The sequence below is a fragment of the Neurospora tetraspora genome (assembly GCF_033439725.1).
Source record: "Neurospora tetraspora strain CBS 560.94 chromosome Unknown B0H65scaffold_5, whole genome shotgun sequence".
NCBI lineage: Eukaryota > Fungi > Ascomycota > Sordariomycetes > Sordariales > Sordariaceae > Neurospora > Neurospora tetraspora.
Window position 1 is genome coordinate 3,586,157 of NW_026944387.1, and position 16,069 is coordinate 3,602,225.

The 16,069-nt window shown below is 47.3% G+C and overlaps 4 protein-coding genes across 4 annotated transcripts; 2 read left to right on the forward strand and 2 right to left on the reverse strand.

The window, feature by feature from the left end:
- Nucleotides 1-3,731: 3,731 nt before the first annotated feature.
- On the forward strand, nucleotides 3,732-4,750 carry B0H65DRAFT_550281 (proteasome component Y13; the record flags this gene model as incomplete). Its single annotated transcript, XM_062829719.1, has 4 exons — nucleotides 3,732-3,755; nucleotides 3,903-4,087; nucleotides 4,149-4,567; nucleotides 4,623-4,750. The coding sequence occupies 4 exons, from the start codon at nucleotides 3,732-3,734 to the stop codon at nucleotides 4,748-4,750; spliced, it is 756 nt and encodes a 251-aa protein (XP_062680902.1).
- Nucleotides 4,751-4,860: 110 nt separating this feature from the next.
- Nucleotides 4,861-6,470, reverse strand: B0H65DRAFT_240619 (phosphatidic acid phosphatase type 2/haloperoxidase). The gene is made up of 3 exons (XM_062822314.1): nucleotides 6,281-6,470; nucleotides 6,044-6,194; nucleotides 4,861-5,912 (listed from the first exon to the last, which is right to left on the reverse strand). Exons 1-3 carry the CDS (start codon nucleotides 6,380-6,382, stop codon nucleotides 5,122-5,124), a joined length of 1,044 nt encoding a protein of 347 aa, XP_062680903.1. The 5' UTR covers nucleotides 6,383-6,470; the 3' UTR covers nucleotides 4,861-5,121.
- Nucleotides 6,471-7,370: 900 nt separating this feature from the next.
- On the forward strand, nucleotides 7,371-9,107 carry B0H65DRAFT_428412 (uncharacterized protein; the record flags this gene model as incomplete). Its single annotated transcript, XM_062824757.1, has 3 exons — nucleotides 7,371-8,110; nucleotides 8,228-8,418; nucleotides 8,818-9,107. 3 exons carry the CDS (start codon nucleotides 7,371-7,373, stop codon nucleotides 9,105-9,107), a joined length of 1,221 nt encoding a protein of 406 aa, XP_062680904.1.
- Nucleotides 9,108-11,038: 1,931 nt separating this feature from the next.
- Nucleotides 11,039-14,203, reverse strand: B0H65DRAFT_427998 (WD40-repeat-containing domain protein; the record flags this gene model as incomplete). The annotated part of the gene is made up of 2 exons (XM_062824722.1): nucleotides 11,039-11,149; nucleotides 11,225-14,203. 2 exons carry the CDS (start codon nucleotides 14,201-14,203, stop codon nucleotides 11,039-11,041), a joined length of 3,090 nt encoding a protein of 1,029 aa, XP_062680905.1.
- Between the last annotated feature and the right edge of the window lie 1,866 nt (nucleotides 14,204-16,069).

Sequence of the window (16,069 nt, forward strand, 5' to 3'; positions counted from 1 at the left end):
TACTATTTAATTTACTACTAAAGGAATTAATATTGAACCTTTAATACCTTATATATAAATTTAAAATAGCGGCGTAGAACGTTTAAAGGGTATAATTAAAACTAAGGGTATAGCAATATAATTAAATACAAATCTTCCTTACGAATTATAAATAAAAATGATTAGAATAGTTATATACTTATATAATTTAACTCCTAAAGCGGAATATTATTAGAAATTTCCCTAAGCCCGATTCGAAACGTACTACTAATTTAAAAATAATATCGTTCCTCTATTAGACCCCTTCCCTACTATTATATATTTCAAAATATATAATTATAAAGCCTTTATTCTTACAATAAAAATTATAAAAGAATAGAATAAATTAATAGAATTTAAGGACCGTACCTAACTTGGCTATTTAATTGGATACTAGTCAACGAATATTTATAGGATTTAGAATCCTTATATTAATTTTATTATTATTATACGAAACGTTATATTTAATAAAAACGAAATCTTCCCTAATAATAATATTAAGGAAATTTATAATGCTTTCAATATCTCTTTTAAAAAGTTAATTATATAATTAAAAGACTTTTATTAAATAAATATCATATAAGTAAACGTTCTATAAATTAAGGTTATATCTACCGTAAATAACGGAATTCTTAGCCCTATTATCTAAAATTTTCTAACTAAAACTAAGAATATATTAAAGGAAAAGGAGGAATTAGGATTTCTAAAAATATAAACGCAATTTGGATTTTTAGAGGTCCTATAAATATTAAGGATACTATTAGGTTTAAAAATACTATAAGGGTCTTTGGAACCCTTACTATCGCCATTCGTATAATCGCTATTAAATTTCTAAAGTATAATTTTAAATTCGAAGGATAAAGAAGAAGGCTATTTCCCTACGCTTCCTAATAATTTAATTATATTTTTAATAACTGACTTCTTTCGCTCTAATAAAGAATTATAGCTAATTATAGATTAATACTCTCATTAGGCTATGTCGTTTTTATTTATGAAGGGCAATCGATTTATAGGTTTCTAGGGAGATAAGGTCGTAAATTAAGCCTTCCTAGAATAAATAAAAGAGAAGGGTATTAATATTAATCCCAGTTATAATTTTAAATTAAAAATAATAAAGGATATCATTAACCGCTATAGAATAAAGGGTATATTAAAGACCCTCTATCGAATTAATTTTCTACCTCTTTTAAAATATTTTAATAATTTTAATTTTTATTCCATTCGAGAATTCTTTAAAATTATAAAAAAGGAATACTTAAATAAATATAAGGATAAGAAATCTTAAAAGTAAATTAGTATCGAGGAAGCGGGAAATAACGAAATATTCGGTTTAATATAAGTATATATTTATAAATTCGATTAAAGCGGCTGGTTTCTTAAATATAAAATACGTTTAATTATACATAGGGATTAATAATTTAAAAATAGCGTACGTAAAACGTACGTAGCAATTCTAATAATTAGGTCGTTCCGTATTTTAGTAGTTATAGCTGCTTACTTTAATTTCGATTTAATTTTATATGACGTAAAGAATACTTTTATTTATATTATATTCAATAAAGTAGTATTTATAAAAGCTCCTCCTAAATACATTAAAAAAGGCTAAATACTTTAATTACTATATACGCTATATAGTTTATAGAAATCTCCCTTCCTTTAGTAGTAGAAATTTACTAAAACTTTTATAATTATAAATATAAACCCTCTCCTTATAGAACTTAATATCCTAATTAAAGATAATATATTCCTCTTCTTTTATATTGATAATATTATTATTATTTATAAATATAGGAATAAAGAGATCGCTATAATTAAAGAGGTAATAACTACCATAAAGAGAAAATATTAATTAATAAGTAGAGAGTTATTAAAGTAATTTTTAAGTATCGAAATTATTCGAAACCGAGAGAAGAAATTAATCTAGTTATTATAATGTAATTATATTTAGAAAATTGCGGAGAAGGTTAAGCGTACTAAGAAATTTATTTTATACCTATAGTTAAGAAAGAGCTCTTACTTTATTAAAATAGTATAGCCCCGTACAAAATTTATATATATTAAACTATAATCGGTTCCATTTTCTATATTATTATTACATTGCAATTGGATATAGTTTTCCCTGTCTTTAAATTTGTTCAATTTAATTTAAATCCTAATTTAATATATTGTACGGTTGTAAATTGAATGCTATTTTGCTTTCTTATAAGTTAAAACTAGGCTCTTTAATTAAATAGTAAAAACTATTAAAACTTCTATATTGTAATTAATTCTTTATTTGTAAATAATTCTCTTAATCGAAAAAATTTATAGGCGTTTATATTTAAATTCTTATGTATTGTAATTAATTAGCGAATTAATAAATAAAATATAGTTATAACTTTATTTATAGAGGCCGAACTACTATCCTTCAATTAGGAAATTAAGGAGGCTATTTATATTCGCCGTTTTTTTAACGAATTTACCCTAAAGTTTAAAAATTAAAAGGCTATACCTATAGGCTATAATAATGAATAAATAATATAATTTATTATAAAGGAAGTAGTTTAATTCGTAATTAAATTCAAATACATCGATATATATAAATATTAATTAAAGTAAACGTAGGAGAAGAAGTTAGTAAATACAATTTACATACTAATTAAAGAATAAATTATAGATAGCTTTACTAAAAACCTCCTTCCTATAGTATATTTAAAATTTAAAGAATAATTGGAGCTTATAGAACTATAGCGGCTATAAATTTAATTATAAAAATTTAATAGCGGAAATATTATTGTAGGCTATTAGAAGGGTATAGAGGATTCTATAGAAGAGGATTCGGGTAACGAATTAGTAAATATAATAGTAAATATAGTAAAGTAAGATTTTTACGAGTAATAGTTTGAAAATTACTGTAACGAAGAAGTAATTTAGGAATAATATTATTTTTAATTAGTTTTAGAAGGATTTTAGGGCATTTTCGGGCATTTCTAGGTAGATTTAGCGTAGTTGTGCACTAGATTTAAGGTGGTGTGTTAGAGGCTAGGGAATCTATTGGGCGTGTACGTACTTAGTTAGATTGGGATATGCGGGATTTTTACCTAGATGCCAGAGCTTTAAGTTTGTAGAGCCAGTCTTACACACATACACACAATCAAGCTACGTTGAACCTATATCAATCATTACCAGTAATATTACAGCAGTTGCTCAGCGATAATTGTTAAGCAGCCAGTCAACCTAGTTGCCTACCGTAGACCTAACAGCGGGACTCTCCATGGAACCCTGCTGGAGCGGGAAAGCGGGGTGATTTCGGGCGCTGAGGGGAGCACCAAGGGAGCTCTCTCACTAGGCGCACCATGATACAACCCAAATGGGACTAGCGTAGACATTGGATAAGACGTCAGAGTCCTATCCAGCGAGTCCGGCAGGCAGTTGGCAGCTGGCGGGATCCCAAGGAGGTACCTGACGCGTTGGACGCTTGCTTGCCTGGAGCTCCAGGGCGACCTGACAGCACTGAACTAAGGAAGTCCACTGCGCTGCTGCACCTCAGCATCAGCCTTCCGCCTTCCGCCCTCCATCCACCTCCAGCTTCCAGTTTGTTGACGAATACAAACCAAACCAAAACAACATCACCACGCAAAAGACAAGCACTTGGCGCTTGCACACGACAGACCAAGAACCAGACAAACTCGACCTTCCTTTTCCAACAACTAGTCGCCATATCGAATTAAGCCATGTCGAGAAGATACGATTCCCGAGTAAGTGGGCAGTGACCCGTCAGCCCGCCGCCGCCTGGTTACCTATCGACAAAGTGGAGGAGGGGGGTAGCAGTGATGGTGGTGGTGGTGATGGCAGCTTTGTTGGAGCTTGGGGTTCGCACATAAACTAACACACCATTCTCACAGACAACCATCTTCTCCCCCGAAGGTCGTCTGTACCAGGTCGAATATGCTCTGGAAGCTATCTCCCATGCCGGTACCGCCATCGGTATCCTCGCCAAGGATGGCATCGTCCTAGCTGCTGAGCGCAAGGTCACCTCCAAGCTCCTCGAGCAAGACACATCGGCCGAGAAGCTCTACATTCTCAATGAGTAGGCGCATTCCATACCTTCTGTCATCCAGGCGATCAGCTAACCAGTATGCTTCCTCCAGCAACATGATCTGCGCCGTCGCCGGCATGACAGCCGACGCCAACATCCTCATCAACTACGCCCGACAAGCCGCCCAACGGTACCTTTTGACCTACAACGAGGACATCCCCTGCGAGCAGCTAGTGCGCCGTCTCTGCGATCTCAAGCAAGGCTACACACAACACGGTGGTCTCCGTCCCTTTGGCGTCTCCTTCATCTACGCCGGCTGGGATCCCCAGCGCCAGTTCCAGCTCTACCTCAGCAACCCCTCGGGCAACTACGGCGGCTGGAAGGCGACCAGTGCGGGCGCCAACAATGCGAGCGCCCAGAGCTTGCTGAAGCAGGATTACAAGGAGGACTGCACGCTCAAGGAGGCGTGCGCCATGGCCGTCAAGGTGTTGAGCAAGACCATGGACTCGACAAAGTTGAGCCCCGAGAAGAGTGAGTGTTGGCGATACTGTGATTGGGGATGAAATCGTACTAATGCTTGTCACAGTCGAGTTTGCGACGGTTGGCCAGACCAAGGACGGCAAGATCTACCACAGGCTATGGAGCGCGGACGAGATCACGGCGTTATTGAAGGAACACGACCTGGCGAAGGATGACAACACGGAGGACAAGTAAGGGGATGAATCTCACGCATAGTTCTACCTATGGAACATAGTGGAAAGCCGGCCTGCGTTTAGTCTAGACAGCGCTTTCTGTACTAATACAAGGAATGACCATGATACGCCAAATGATGCAGTGGACATACTAACATTGGTCTCCAAACTCCCAGCTATATGCTCTTTTGAAGGTGCCCATACTCGGCTAGCTAGCTAGCCAACACACCACATCCGATAATACATCGATGAATGTTACCATACCTAAAGAAGGAAAAGGTCAAGTGTTACACGCACATCTGGCGCAGCAAGATACATCATAGTATCAAATCAAAGCAGAATCTACAGAAAACCATCCAAATTAGCATTCATCCACTAACTGCCATCTCAATATCATGTCGGGCTCCCCAAAGGTCCCAACTCCACGGGAGGAGTCAAATCAAAAGTCCCTACATTTCTCTGAAACCCCCCTCCTGCCCCTTCCTCCTCATCCCTCACCCTCCCATACCTCCCATTCACATCCCCCTGCCCGGCATACTCCCGCTCCCCCGTCATCCCCGAATAAGGCTCCTCACACCTCCCACTGCTCAACCGCGGCCAATACCGCCTATAATTCCAATAAGTAATCACCCACCCCATCACCGCCCCGACACAAACATCCTCCACATCATGTCTGTAATCCATGCACCTGCTGATGGCAATCATCAACGCTCCCAGCAATGGACTCAAGCACAACAATGCTTTCAGCAAATCCCTTTTCACCAAAACCTTTTCCATCCCATCTATTACTCCCCCACCCCCAGATGAGGAGGAGGAAAAAACCCTGAACTGCCCACACCAAAACAACGCCAAGTACCCTAAGCCAGCAAACGCAAAACTCGAGTGACCGCTCGGAAAACTGCGCCAGCCGTCGTGGAGAGTGTGATGGTCCGTTTGCGTGCAGACTTCTACCCCGACTAGCTTGTTGGGAGGCGTGTCGGGGTGTGGTTGGCACCGCGCGATCAAGTCGGGACGGGGACGGCCGACCATGTTTTTTATGAGGTCCGTGAGGAAGGTGGTGAGGATTATGGAGGTTAGGAACCCCAGGGTTGTGAGGTGGTGGATGTGCCGCGGGGAGGAGAGGAGGTAGTTTGTTAGGGTTAGGAGGGCTAAGGGGAGGAAGAGGGCGTAGGCGAAGAGGTGGGCTGGAGGACACAGAGTTAGATGTGGTGCTAGAAGAGAGGGTGGAGGGAGGGAGAGGGAGAGCTGGAAGGGGGAAGGGGAGAAGGGAGAAGGGGGGGAGGGAGAAGGAGAGGGAGTGTAGACATAGACATACAAACAGGCACCCGCTCAACCTCAGCATGAGGAAATGAAATACGGATATCGTTAATGGTAAATAATCGGTGGAAAGGCTCGACGAAAGCGGCGATGAAGATGTAGCCGACGAGGAGGAGGGAGAAGGCGACCCAGTCCGAGGTGTATGATCTCTGAACACGTCCCAATGTACCTATTAGCAACTACTCCCTACATCCAGAGGTGCACCGCATGGGGAAGCCATCACGTATTCACGTACCATCCACCACCTCGAAACGGACCCGATCAAGCCGTGCTTGGACTCGATCGACCCAAGGGAACCGGCCCTCGTCCTACTACTGTGAAGTGTAGAGGGTGCCATGTTGAGGGTGACTACTAGTCACCGCCTGCGAATGGACTTGAAGAGAGTGTATAGCATCGGTTATTTCTCCTGCTGGCTTGGCGAACGGAATTTGAGCAAGCCAGCCTCGTGGTGTTGTTCGTGCGTGTGGTGTGGGTGTTGTCCTCGGCGCGGTGTCGAGCGGGTATCGTGTACCTCTACAGGAATTGGGTGGTGGTGGTGAGGACGGGAAATGGAACCGGGAAAGTTGGATGGCACCCACCCGACGGGACAGCTAGCACCACCGGGCCGCCCGCCCGTCGGCGTCCACTGTCAATTGCTTGTCCCACAGCGGCTGTCGCGCTGCTGCCGCGTTCAATTTCAGCCCTGCTGCCCCCCCTGCAAGGGACGCCCACGCACGTCAAATGTTACTTGCTGTGGGGACTTCCCCAGTGCTTGTGGGGCTTGGTGTGGGACAGGGATGTTGACGACAACTCCTGAGACAACTTTAACAGCAACTTTCCCTTGGACTCTCGAGAGACACTCGAGTAGAATATCGACAGCGTCGGTCTTTGTGCTCTACGAATCTCTTACCCTTGCCGATGAAGTGTCAATGATCAATATTTTGTATTCAGCAAGGGACCTGTACTTTCAATAGAACTCCTCCGAAGAAGTGTCCATCCTGAGCGTCGGTTTCTTCAAGTTGAAGAAATTCACGAACAGTTGAAGATTCCCTTTTTTGATATCCAGGGCACAAACTCCAGTGACCCTGCGTGATAATGGCCCTTTACGTTAAAAATATACTCAATATCATCACTTCGATAAAGCTCCCTTACCACAATATACTGCCCGTCTCCCTCCCCACGTCAAAAGGCCCCCAAAAGGCAGAAGTGAAGATATCCCAAAGAGTCATGGCAATTCATATAAATCCCACACCATCCACCCTCAACCATGGTTTTACCTCAACAACCAGACGCAAACCCACCAGCTCAACACCCGGTGTCTTGAGTTCCTTCTTCCCATAATCATAATGTCCCGTTCACTTCTCTCTCTTGCCCTCCTGGCGTGGGCTCTACCCGTCCAAGTCCAAAGTATTCCCCATCAGCCTCCTCCTCAGAACGGCAACTTCTACCCACCGGGACCACCGCCATTGCCACCATGCGGTGATTCAACCTCGACAGTAACAGTTACCGCTTCTTCTTCTTCTACTGAGACTGTTACTGTGACGGCTGCTTTATCCTCGCCCTCGTTCTCATCTTCGAATACGGGAGTGGTGACGGTTACTGTCACCGAAGCTGGACTTCGTGAGCCACCACCTTTTGCATCTCAGCCGGCCTCTGAGATCCAGACGATCCAGACTGTTACGGTTACTGCTCATCCTCGTCCTGAAGCCCGTCCTCAACCGCAGCCGCAACCGCAACCTCAACACGGATGGGCACCTGGGGGGGCTGGGGCTGGCTGGGGTCAGGGAGTCCCCGATCATGGTGGAGATCCGGCTTGGGGTCCAGAAAGAGGTCCGCTTGTTCAAACAGTAATTGTTACTGAGCCCGCTGGCTCAGTATCAGCCCCCGCGTCGATGATGGTTCCGGTTTCGGTGGTTACTGTCACTCGGTCAGCACCTGTTTTCAGCCACCCACACAATGGTAACGGTTGGCCACGACCAGATGATGATGGTTGGAGGCATTCGGATTGGGTGTCTTATCCCAGGCCTAGTGTTAGTGTCGGTGGTCATGGTGATGGGCTGGAGTTGGTGACGGTTACTGTTACCATGTCTGGCGATGATGATAACCGCTGGAGGCCGGCACCGTCCTCGTGGTCTACTTCATCCTTCTGGTCAACGTCAACGTCAACTTCAACATCGACATCGACATCGACATCGTGGGAAAGACCAGCAACCACGTCTACCAGACCTTCGGAGCCTTGGGCTGATCATAACGGCCCACCTACTTGGCCTAGGCCTCAATGGCCTCATTTTGATCCTCATCCCTATCCTCCGAGTCATCCTGATCCAAGGCCGAACTGGCAGCCGAATACGACGGTCTCGGTTCCTGTGGAGGTGCAGAGTGTTTCACTTCCGTGTTCGACTTCGACTTTAATTCCAACGTCTGCTTGGACAACGACTAGTTCGACTCATGTCCACAGTGAAAACGAGCCAACGCCTTGCACAACCACCACTACTTCCACTGCCATTTCGTCGACTCCGGCCCCTTGCACTTCAAGCAACTCCACCACCACCATCCCTCAAACAACCTGGCAAAGACCGAAGTGGTCAACCATCACCACGCGCTGCTCATCAAACTCTTCCTCTTCCACCTCCACTTCTACCTCCACATCTGCCTCAACATCGCCATGCTCCTCCTCCCACTCCACGTCAACCAACTCCCTCACAGAATGGAGCTCCAATATCATCACTCACACCATCCTCGACCCTCCCGCAACAGTAACAGTCTCACTTGCCCACGCCTCCTCTCCACCAGCTCACGATTCAACCTGGGGATGGGGCTGGGGTCATGATTGGTCTTGGGGTCATGACTCCCACCCTCATCCCAACTCAGACCCTGAGTCAAGCTCGAACTCGGCAGGGTCAGACTTGAACACGGCAGAATCGAACTCGAACTCGAAACACGAGGATCAAACCAACCAGCATGACGAACAAAATCTCAATGAGGGGAAGAGCAATAATGAGGAACAGGAACAGGGAAAGCAACAACAAAAGGAGGGTGATACTAGCCTCCTAGATATAGACCTTGACCTTACCCTTGGTTGAGGTGCCGATGTCCAAGGGCTGGAGGGCATGAAGTCCGAAAAGGGCATAAAGCATAAAACGACAACTGCATATATGTACATATATGCCAGCCGGCACGGGCTGGACGCAGGTTGGGGTTGTGCCGGTCTGCATGCCTACTGCTGCTGATGGTGCTGATGGTGGTGGTGCAGCGACGGGTGTGTGATAAATGCAATGCAATGCACGGCGTCGTCCAAAACAAACATATTCCCGTCATTGCATTTATTTTTCTCACTGCACAACCTGTGGTGCTCCTGCTCCTGCCGGTCCTGCCGGTCCTGCTGGTGCGGCTCCTGCTACTGCTTCCACTACTGCAGCTGCACCCCCGGGCCTATGGGGAAATCCCGTCTGCACCTTCGGAGACATGCCCTGGAGGGCACGCGGTGGAGGACCCAACGTCGGTCGTGCTTCCCTCCCTGACTGCGTAAAGGACACTCGCAGTTTCCGCTTTTTCTTTTGTTTTTTCCCAGTCCGATTTCGTTTGTCCATGGAAGGGACGGTCTTTACATATCTGGATGCATAAGTACCATGGATTTTCAAGGAGGAATAATGCGAGGGGATATACAACAAGTCGACTGGCTCGACTTAATCACTCACTTAGACAACGCAATGTTAGTACCTAATACAGAAAGAAGTTCACGAGCATAAGCACGACATATTCAGAAAACCATAAACTTGCTATGTGAAACCTGTTGCCTATTCAAACTAAGTAGGTAACGATAGCTGAAACTCATTAAAAAGGCAGAAAAAGAACATCAGGACCAAATGTGTACGCTCTTCCACCTCACACGCACCAACGCCATCATTATAGATCACCACATCAGTGATTGCCACCATGATCCGTTCGTTTAACTTTTAGATGATTGCATTTCCTCCTGTTCCCGCTGCTGCTTCTGCTCCTGGGTGTTCGCGTCCCCCTGATAGTTCGTTTGCTCTTGTGAGTTCGCTTTGATAATGATGAACCGCCATTCCATTCCAATACCCGTTTAAGATAGGAGGACTACTATTAATAATGAAAGTGCACACACGTGAACGGAAGGTGTGTAAAAGGAATTTGATATGACGCTCATGTACTGATGGGCAACTATACCCTAGCCTCCCTGGCTTTGCTTTGATTTTTCTCCCTGCTTTTATTCGAACGAACTAGAAGGGCAAAATTGAAAGAGGAAAGACGTGGCTGGTGTACGTGAATATCCGATCGACCGATCGAACGCCATCAATGAGACTAATATGCGAAACAAGAGATTGACATGCTAACGACGAAGAACAAGGAAAAAAAAAAGTACAGAGATATGAAGAGAGAAAACGTTCCGTAGAAAAACCTTTGTGAGAATGGCCGGGCTCCCAACACCTTGAAATGCTGATGATTGATGTGCGATATTCCGCGCAACGCGTGTGTTCCCTGACTCCGTTCGCTTTGTTTCTCCCATTTGCCCTTGTGTGGTTTCCATTTCATATCCCATATACACCTAACAAGTCATCGAAAATGATCATGACCTAAAAGAAAAATTTGCCTGTAGCGTCCAAAGCGACCCAGGCAAGGGTTAGCCTGAGCTTTAGCGTCCGAAGACGAGCAGTGGGTGTCCAGCTGCCCAAGAAATTACTCTTGCGCGCGCTGAACTTTCCACTGTATTGTTCCTCCCTTTCCGCTGGATTGTTGATGAAGGGGGTTTTTATGGTGAGGGTGCCGCCATGCCGTTGATAGGCTGATTGTACGAAAGCCAAGCTTAAGTCCATGCTTTCGTAACCGCTGTCGTCGCCGATGTCGTTTATCAATTGCAGCCGCTTAAGGCTATCAACGTGTTTCTCCAGCCCCATATCCTTGAGGTAGCGGATATTCTCGAGTCGGTCCAAGTAGGTTACAAACACCAGATACTCGTCTGTGTCGAGGAAGGGGATCCCAGTGTGCATGATCATTCGCCTTCTGCAAGCAAAAGTTGTTGGACTTCTGCCTCATTGAGGAGCTTACGCTTGCCGAGTTCCTCGGGCGGAGCTCCGTCTCGGACAGCCCCAAAATCAAGAATCTAAACACATTCGAGTCAGCTCATGTCCGCGTCCGGCGTTATGCCGCTGATAGGGAAATTGGTACATGCCTCGACATAAGTCAAATTGCCACGCTGCACCGCTGCAACGCACCGCCTTTCGTCAAACTTTACTTGCCAGACCCCGCTAAGATCTGTCAAGAGGTCCTGCATGCATTCGCCTGTTTGAACATCCCACATTTTGACGGTTTTCTCACTTCCAGAGATGACTTTTCGGCCATCATGTTGGAAGCACGTGATCGCTCCGGTGTGAGCCATGAGGGTGTGCTTACACTTTCCAGTCTCGGGGTCCCAGATGCGCAGTGTGCTGTCCGCCGCAGCCGAGACCAACTTTTCGTCACGCAAGTCGAGAAGTCCGACCAGCAAGCTGTGCCCTTCCAAGGTGTACAAGCATGCACCCGTGTCCAGATCCCAAATCTTGACGAAACTGTCCATAGATCCGGAAATACACCGGTTCCGCTTGTGGTCCAAGACCACCGAGTAAACCTTTTGGTTGTGGCCGGACAGAACATGGAGTTGCTGGCCCGTGCTGATGCGCCAGACACGCACGGTGCTATCGTAGCTGCCCGAAACGAGAATATCCCCGTGAGCCGAAATGGACCTCACAGAGTGCGCGTGGCCGGAAAGAATACGGACAAAATACGGGCAGTTTTCTTCATTAGCCGCAGGTCCGTTCATAATGTAGCGGCGAGAACCCGGCTCTGGAAGGCGCCAAACGCGCAGCTGGCTATCCCTAGAACCGGTAATGATCAAGGGCTTCTCTGGCATCATGACCGGCTCGCCGTTTTTCACTTCCCCGGTCTCCGTCGGCATGAGGATTTGCAGACAACGGACGGTGGACGTATGTCCATAGAATGTTTGAGTGCAAATACCCTTTTGGATATCCCAGACACGGACAGACCGATCGGTACTACCCGAAACCAGGGTGTTTCCGACGTATTGGAGAGCCCAGACTCCGCCTTCGTGGCCCTCGAGTTTCGTACGCAACTTGCCGGTTTTGGTATCGTAGACATGGATCAGCGTGTCGTCACTACCGGTGATGATTTTGTCCTCGTCGAACTGCAGGCATGTTATGACATGTCGAGGGTGCGCCGCAAAGGCAACGTGACTGGGCCTAACCTTCCCGCTGGTCCAGTTTTGGCGAATCATGTAGTGTCTCCTGTACAGAGACTTGTAAAGGTGAAGCCGACGTAGGCTTGGAAGCCCAATCTGGGGGTCTGGAACGGCCACAGCTGCGGCATTAGCGGCTGACATGGGACCCTCCGACCTGTGTGTCTGGTGAAACCTTTCTCTGAAGTCCTGGAAGCTGACACGGCGCTTGGATCTTTCAGTGTTCGTGTGGCCTGCGTTACGCTTACGCTTCGAAGACCTTATCTTGGGGGTAGGGCTGGAGTCAGCCTTATCTGATTTCTCAGACTTGACTGCGGACTTGAACAGTTCCGACTCGCTTGATGTCAGTCTGGAATGCTGGCTCAGGTCGACCTCGCCTTCCAACGCGCCAACGGGATCCTGCCAGCCCCACCCTTGAGCGATGGCCTTTTGAAGTTCGCCAGGAGCAAGTTGAAAGCCATCCCGATCAAACAGCTCCTTCCAACCTGTCTCGTTGCTATCCACGATATTGCGCCACTGTTTTGATACTTGTGCTGCCCGGCAAAGATCGCGGTGATCCAGGTAGGAGAGAATATGGAGACTGAGTTCGGTGGGAAGACGTCGGAAGAAATCACACTTCAAGGCTGGGTTGACAACATCAGCAACCGCCTGAAGAGTCTTCCTGGGGCACCGACGCAAAAGTTGATATATCATCCAAGACTTCATTTGGGGAGTCATCGCATCAAAGCTGTCGATCATGATGTCGGGCTTCATCAGGGCATGCTGATAGGCTCCGTCGAGCTGAGACGGGGAGATGGTAGGATCACACTGAGCTGGTGATAGAGCAAGCGAGTCATCGACCATCTCAGCGTCCGCATCGCCGGTTCTTTGAGTCCCGTCTAGCCACTGACTCGGGCCGCCACGGCCAAAAGCATTAGTAGAGGCTGTGACCTCGTCATCGGCACCCTCGTCATCCGAAGGAACTAGCTGTAGCTGAGCCGCAGCAAGCGTAGGCGATAGGCGCGGACTAGGCAAACTGGCGTCTTGTGCAGCTACTGCACTAATGGCGTGGCTCGCGTGCAGTCCCCTAACCGTTTGTTGAAGAGGCTCATCATAATCGGCAGCGGGCTGAAGTTCGGCGTCCGTAACGGGGGGCGTGGCAACCGCGCTGAAGACGGTCTGAGTCTCGCTTCCAGCCTGGCTCTCTGCGTCATCATAAGCGGTTGACTGGCTTGTCTCAGCTTCCGTGGTGTTTGGAAGATGAAGCGGCGGGGCATCATGATCAAAGTCACCGCTAACCCTTTCCGCCTCATCAGGTGTTGCCAAATAATCTGTATCCATCCGGGGAGAGCGTTGAAAGCGTTGTCCTTTTGCTAGTGCACGACGAAAAAGCTCATTAGAGTCGGAAATAAACATGGCAGGTCCCCCCATGATTCTCGGCAAAGGGCTGTTGTTGAGAGACTCGAACCGACTGCTAGATCTTCGAGGCCGTTTGGGCTGCGGGCGTCGCTGGATAAACGAAGGGGTAAAAGAACCACCACTCTCGACTGCTGGCTCCTCGGTGTAGTCGACATTTTCTAACCGATGCTGAGAGGAGTTTCCATCGGCTCCCGAGCCGCCAAGCGAAGACCATATTTGACTATTGTTTTGAGATCCCTCAGGAATAGTATATGTGGACGAGAAAATTTTCAGGAACATGGGCGTCGGGTGTGCAGCGAGCGGGTATTCTTTGGGGTCGAGCATTTGTGGTTCTGGGATCGGGATGGGAGAATACGTTTTTTTTGTAGTCGTTGTAGTCGTGATCGTCTTCGTCTCTATGTATTGCTGGGAAAGCCTGAGGGCACGCGTTTTCGGACCATCTTCTTCCGCCCACGTCATCGAGACCCGCTGCTTCGATCGTTGTGGGCGATCCGCGATGGTCTTTTGGGTAGGTGTAGGAGAACTCATGTCTGCAGGTAGAAGTGTTGTCGGTCGCGGGCCATCAAACCCGAAAGGCATCGTTTGTCGACGTCGCGCCAACGTGAGTTGTCAAAAGGAGTCGATCGAACGACGAACGGAAAAGTTGATTATCGGCCGGTAAAAAAAGCGAAGTCCGGGGTGCGCTAAATAGGCTGAGGTTGAGGACCCTGAGGGGCACAAAGATGATTCCTGTTCAACAAGGTGAATGCCTGATTCGGACTGTATCGGTGATGCTGGTCGTGGGCTTCCAACGCGTTCCAAGTCGCGGCTGCGTGGGTGGTCGCCACACGCGTGTTGTCCGTGATAATATCCCCCTTACGCGATGGCAAGCAAGTAGATCTTAAAGTGTTGAAGGCCACGAAGGCATGGCGTGCCGCAACCGACGTGTAGGTAGGGTTGAAATTGACGTTGACAGGAAAGGGTCTGTTCGCGCGTGTCTGTGTCGGGTCGGGTCGAAGTTTAAGTGGTTGTGCAGCGCAGCCCTGTCGAGTTAAAAGAGGAAGGGCAAGGGGAGAAATGGCGTGGGCCGGACTGGATGTTTGGAATTTGAAATGCGTTCGAGTCCCTGGCAAAGGGAAGGAAGAGGTCGGCGGAATGACCAAGCGAGTTTTTGATAGAGTTTGGGACGGAGGCAGCGGACGGGATGGATGCCTGGGGAACGGGGGGACGGGGCGCTGAAGCGGCGGCAGGGGCGAAAGGCGAACAACAAGTAGGTTGGAGCCTGGAGTGTTTAAGTGTGTTGGCTCGAGGTTGGACGGGCACAAAGTTCTGTCAGAAGTAGACTCCGGGACTGAACTCAGGACTGCCTGGTGGACGGGAGGACGGGGAAACGGGGATGACAGCAGAGGCACGGGCAGTGGAGGCGGGATTCTGATCTGGGTTTATGGCCGATTTATGTCGAATTTGCCAGGTGGGATCGTTGGATTCCGGTAGCTCGGTGGCTTTGAATGGGGGGTATTGAGTTGGGAACGTGACCACCGTGCGGTACATTTTAAATGCTGGGAGGGAAGTGACAACGGATCGGTCCAGGTGCGATCGGGAGGGCAGCGAGGGCAGGTACCACACGATTTACAGCGATATCCTAGGGTGGAGTGGGACTGAAGGCTGTTCGAGCGAACCTGGGGCTGGACAGGGGCAGTAGCGTGACTGCTGATAAAGTCAACTGCTGAAAAAGTCAAGAAAAAGGTTGGAGATCGAAAGGAAGACTGTCACTCTTGCCAAATATTTATATTTTACAGCACCTTCAACACGGGCAGGGTGATGTAGTAGCCAAACCGGATCCGACTTATTATGTACGAGACGATACGAAGATGCACTTGGTTGAATACCTATAAACATGCACATACGCAAGTGGGAATTCGCCCCAGGGCATATGAACTGCGCGGATATGTCGGTGTTGGTGACTTCATCCAGTGCAGCCAAGAGATGGGACTGAGTCTGACAAGCCAGTGCTGACAAGCACTCACAAGTCCGCAGTTGCTGGGTGTGATAATTCGATCAGTGAGTGGGAGATGGAAGACCAATACAGAGAAAGACACACGATATATTACCCTGTTGTTGACAGAAAGGGCAGGAGTCGGAGATAAACTGTCCGGTTCTTCCACCTGTCCTCCTTTTTTTGTGCATAGGTCCTTACATGGTCTGCGCCTTCCGTCTGCATGACTGTATGTATGTATATCGTACCTGCCTCTACTCCTCTACTGTCTACCTCCGGAGTCTACTTGAGTATGTAAACCTATCGCAATCATCGTTTCATTTATTCTTCGGCTTCCTTCAGTTCTGGGGCGGTTTATGCTGATGTGATGCGCAGTGGAAGAACATGCTGCATATCAGGTCTTGCATGTCAGGTCTTGC

Bases quoted from the DNA above. Each gene is read 5' to 3' on its own strand.
- B0H65DRAFT_240619 (XM_062822314.1), bottom strand. From the start codon at position 6,382: ATGGCACCCTCTACACTTCACAGTAGTAGGACGAGGGCCGGTTCCCTT. The intron at 6,195-6,280 runs GTACGTGAATAC...GGACGTGTTCAG, and splicing joins CCGTTTCGAGGTGGTGGATG to AGATCATACACCTCGGACTG. The intron at 5,913-6,043 runs GTATGTCTATGT...TGTGTCCTCCAG, and splicing joins GGTTGAGCGGGTGCCTGTTT to CCCACCTCTTCGCCTACGCC.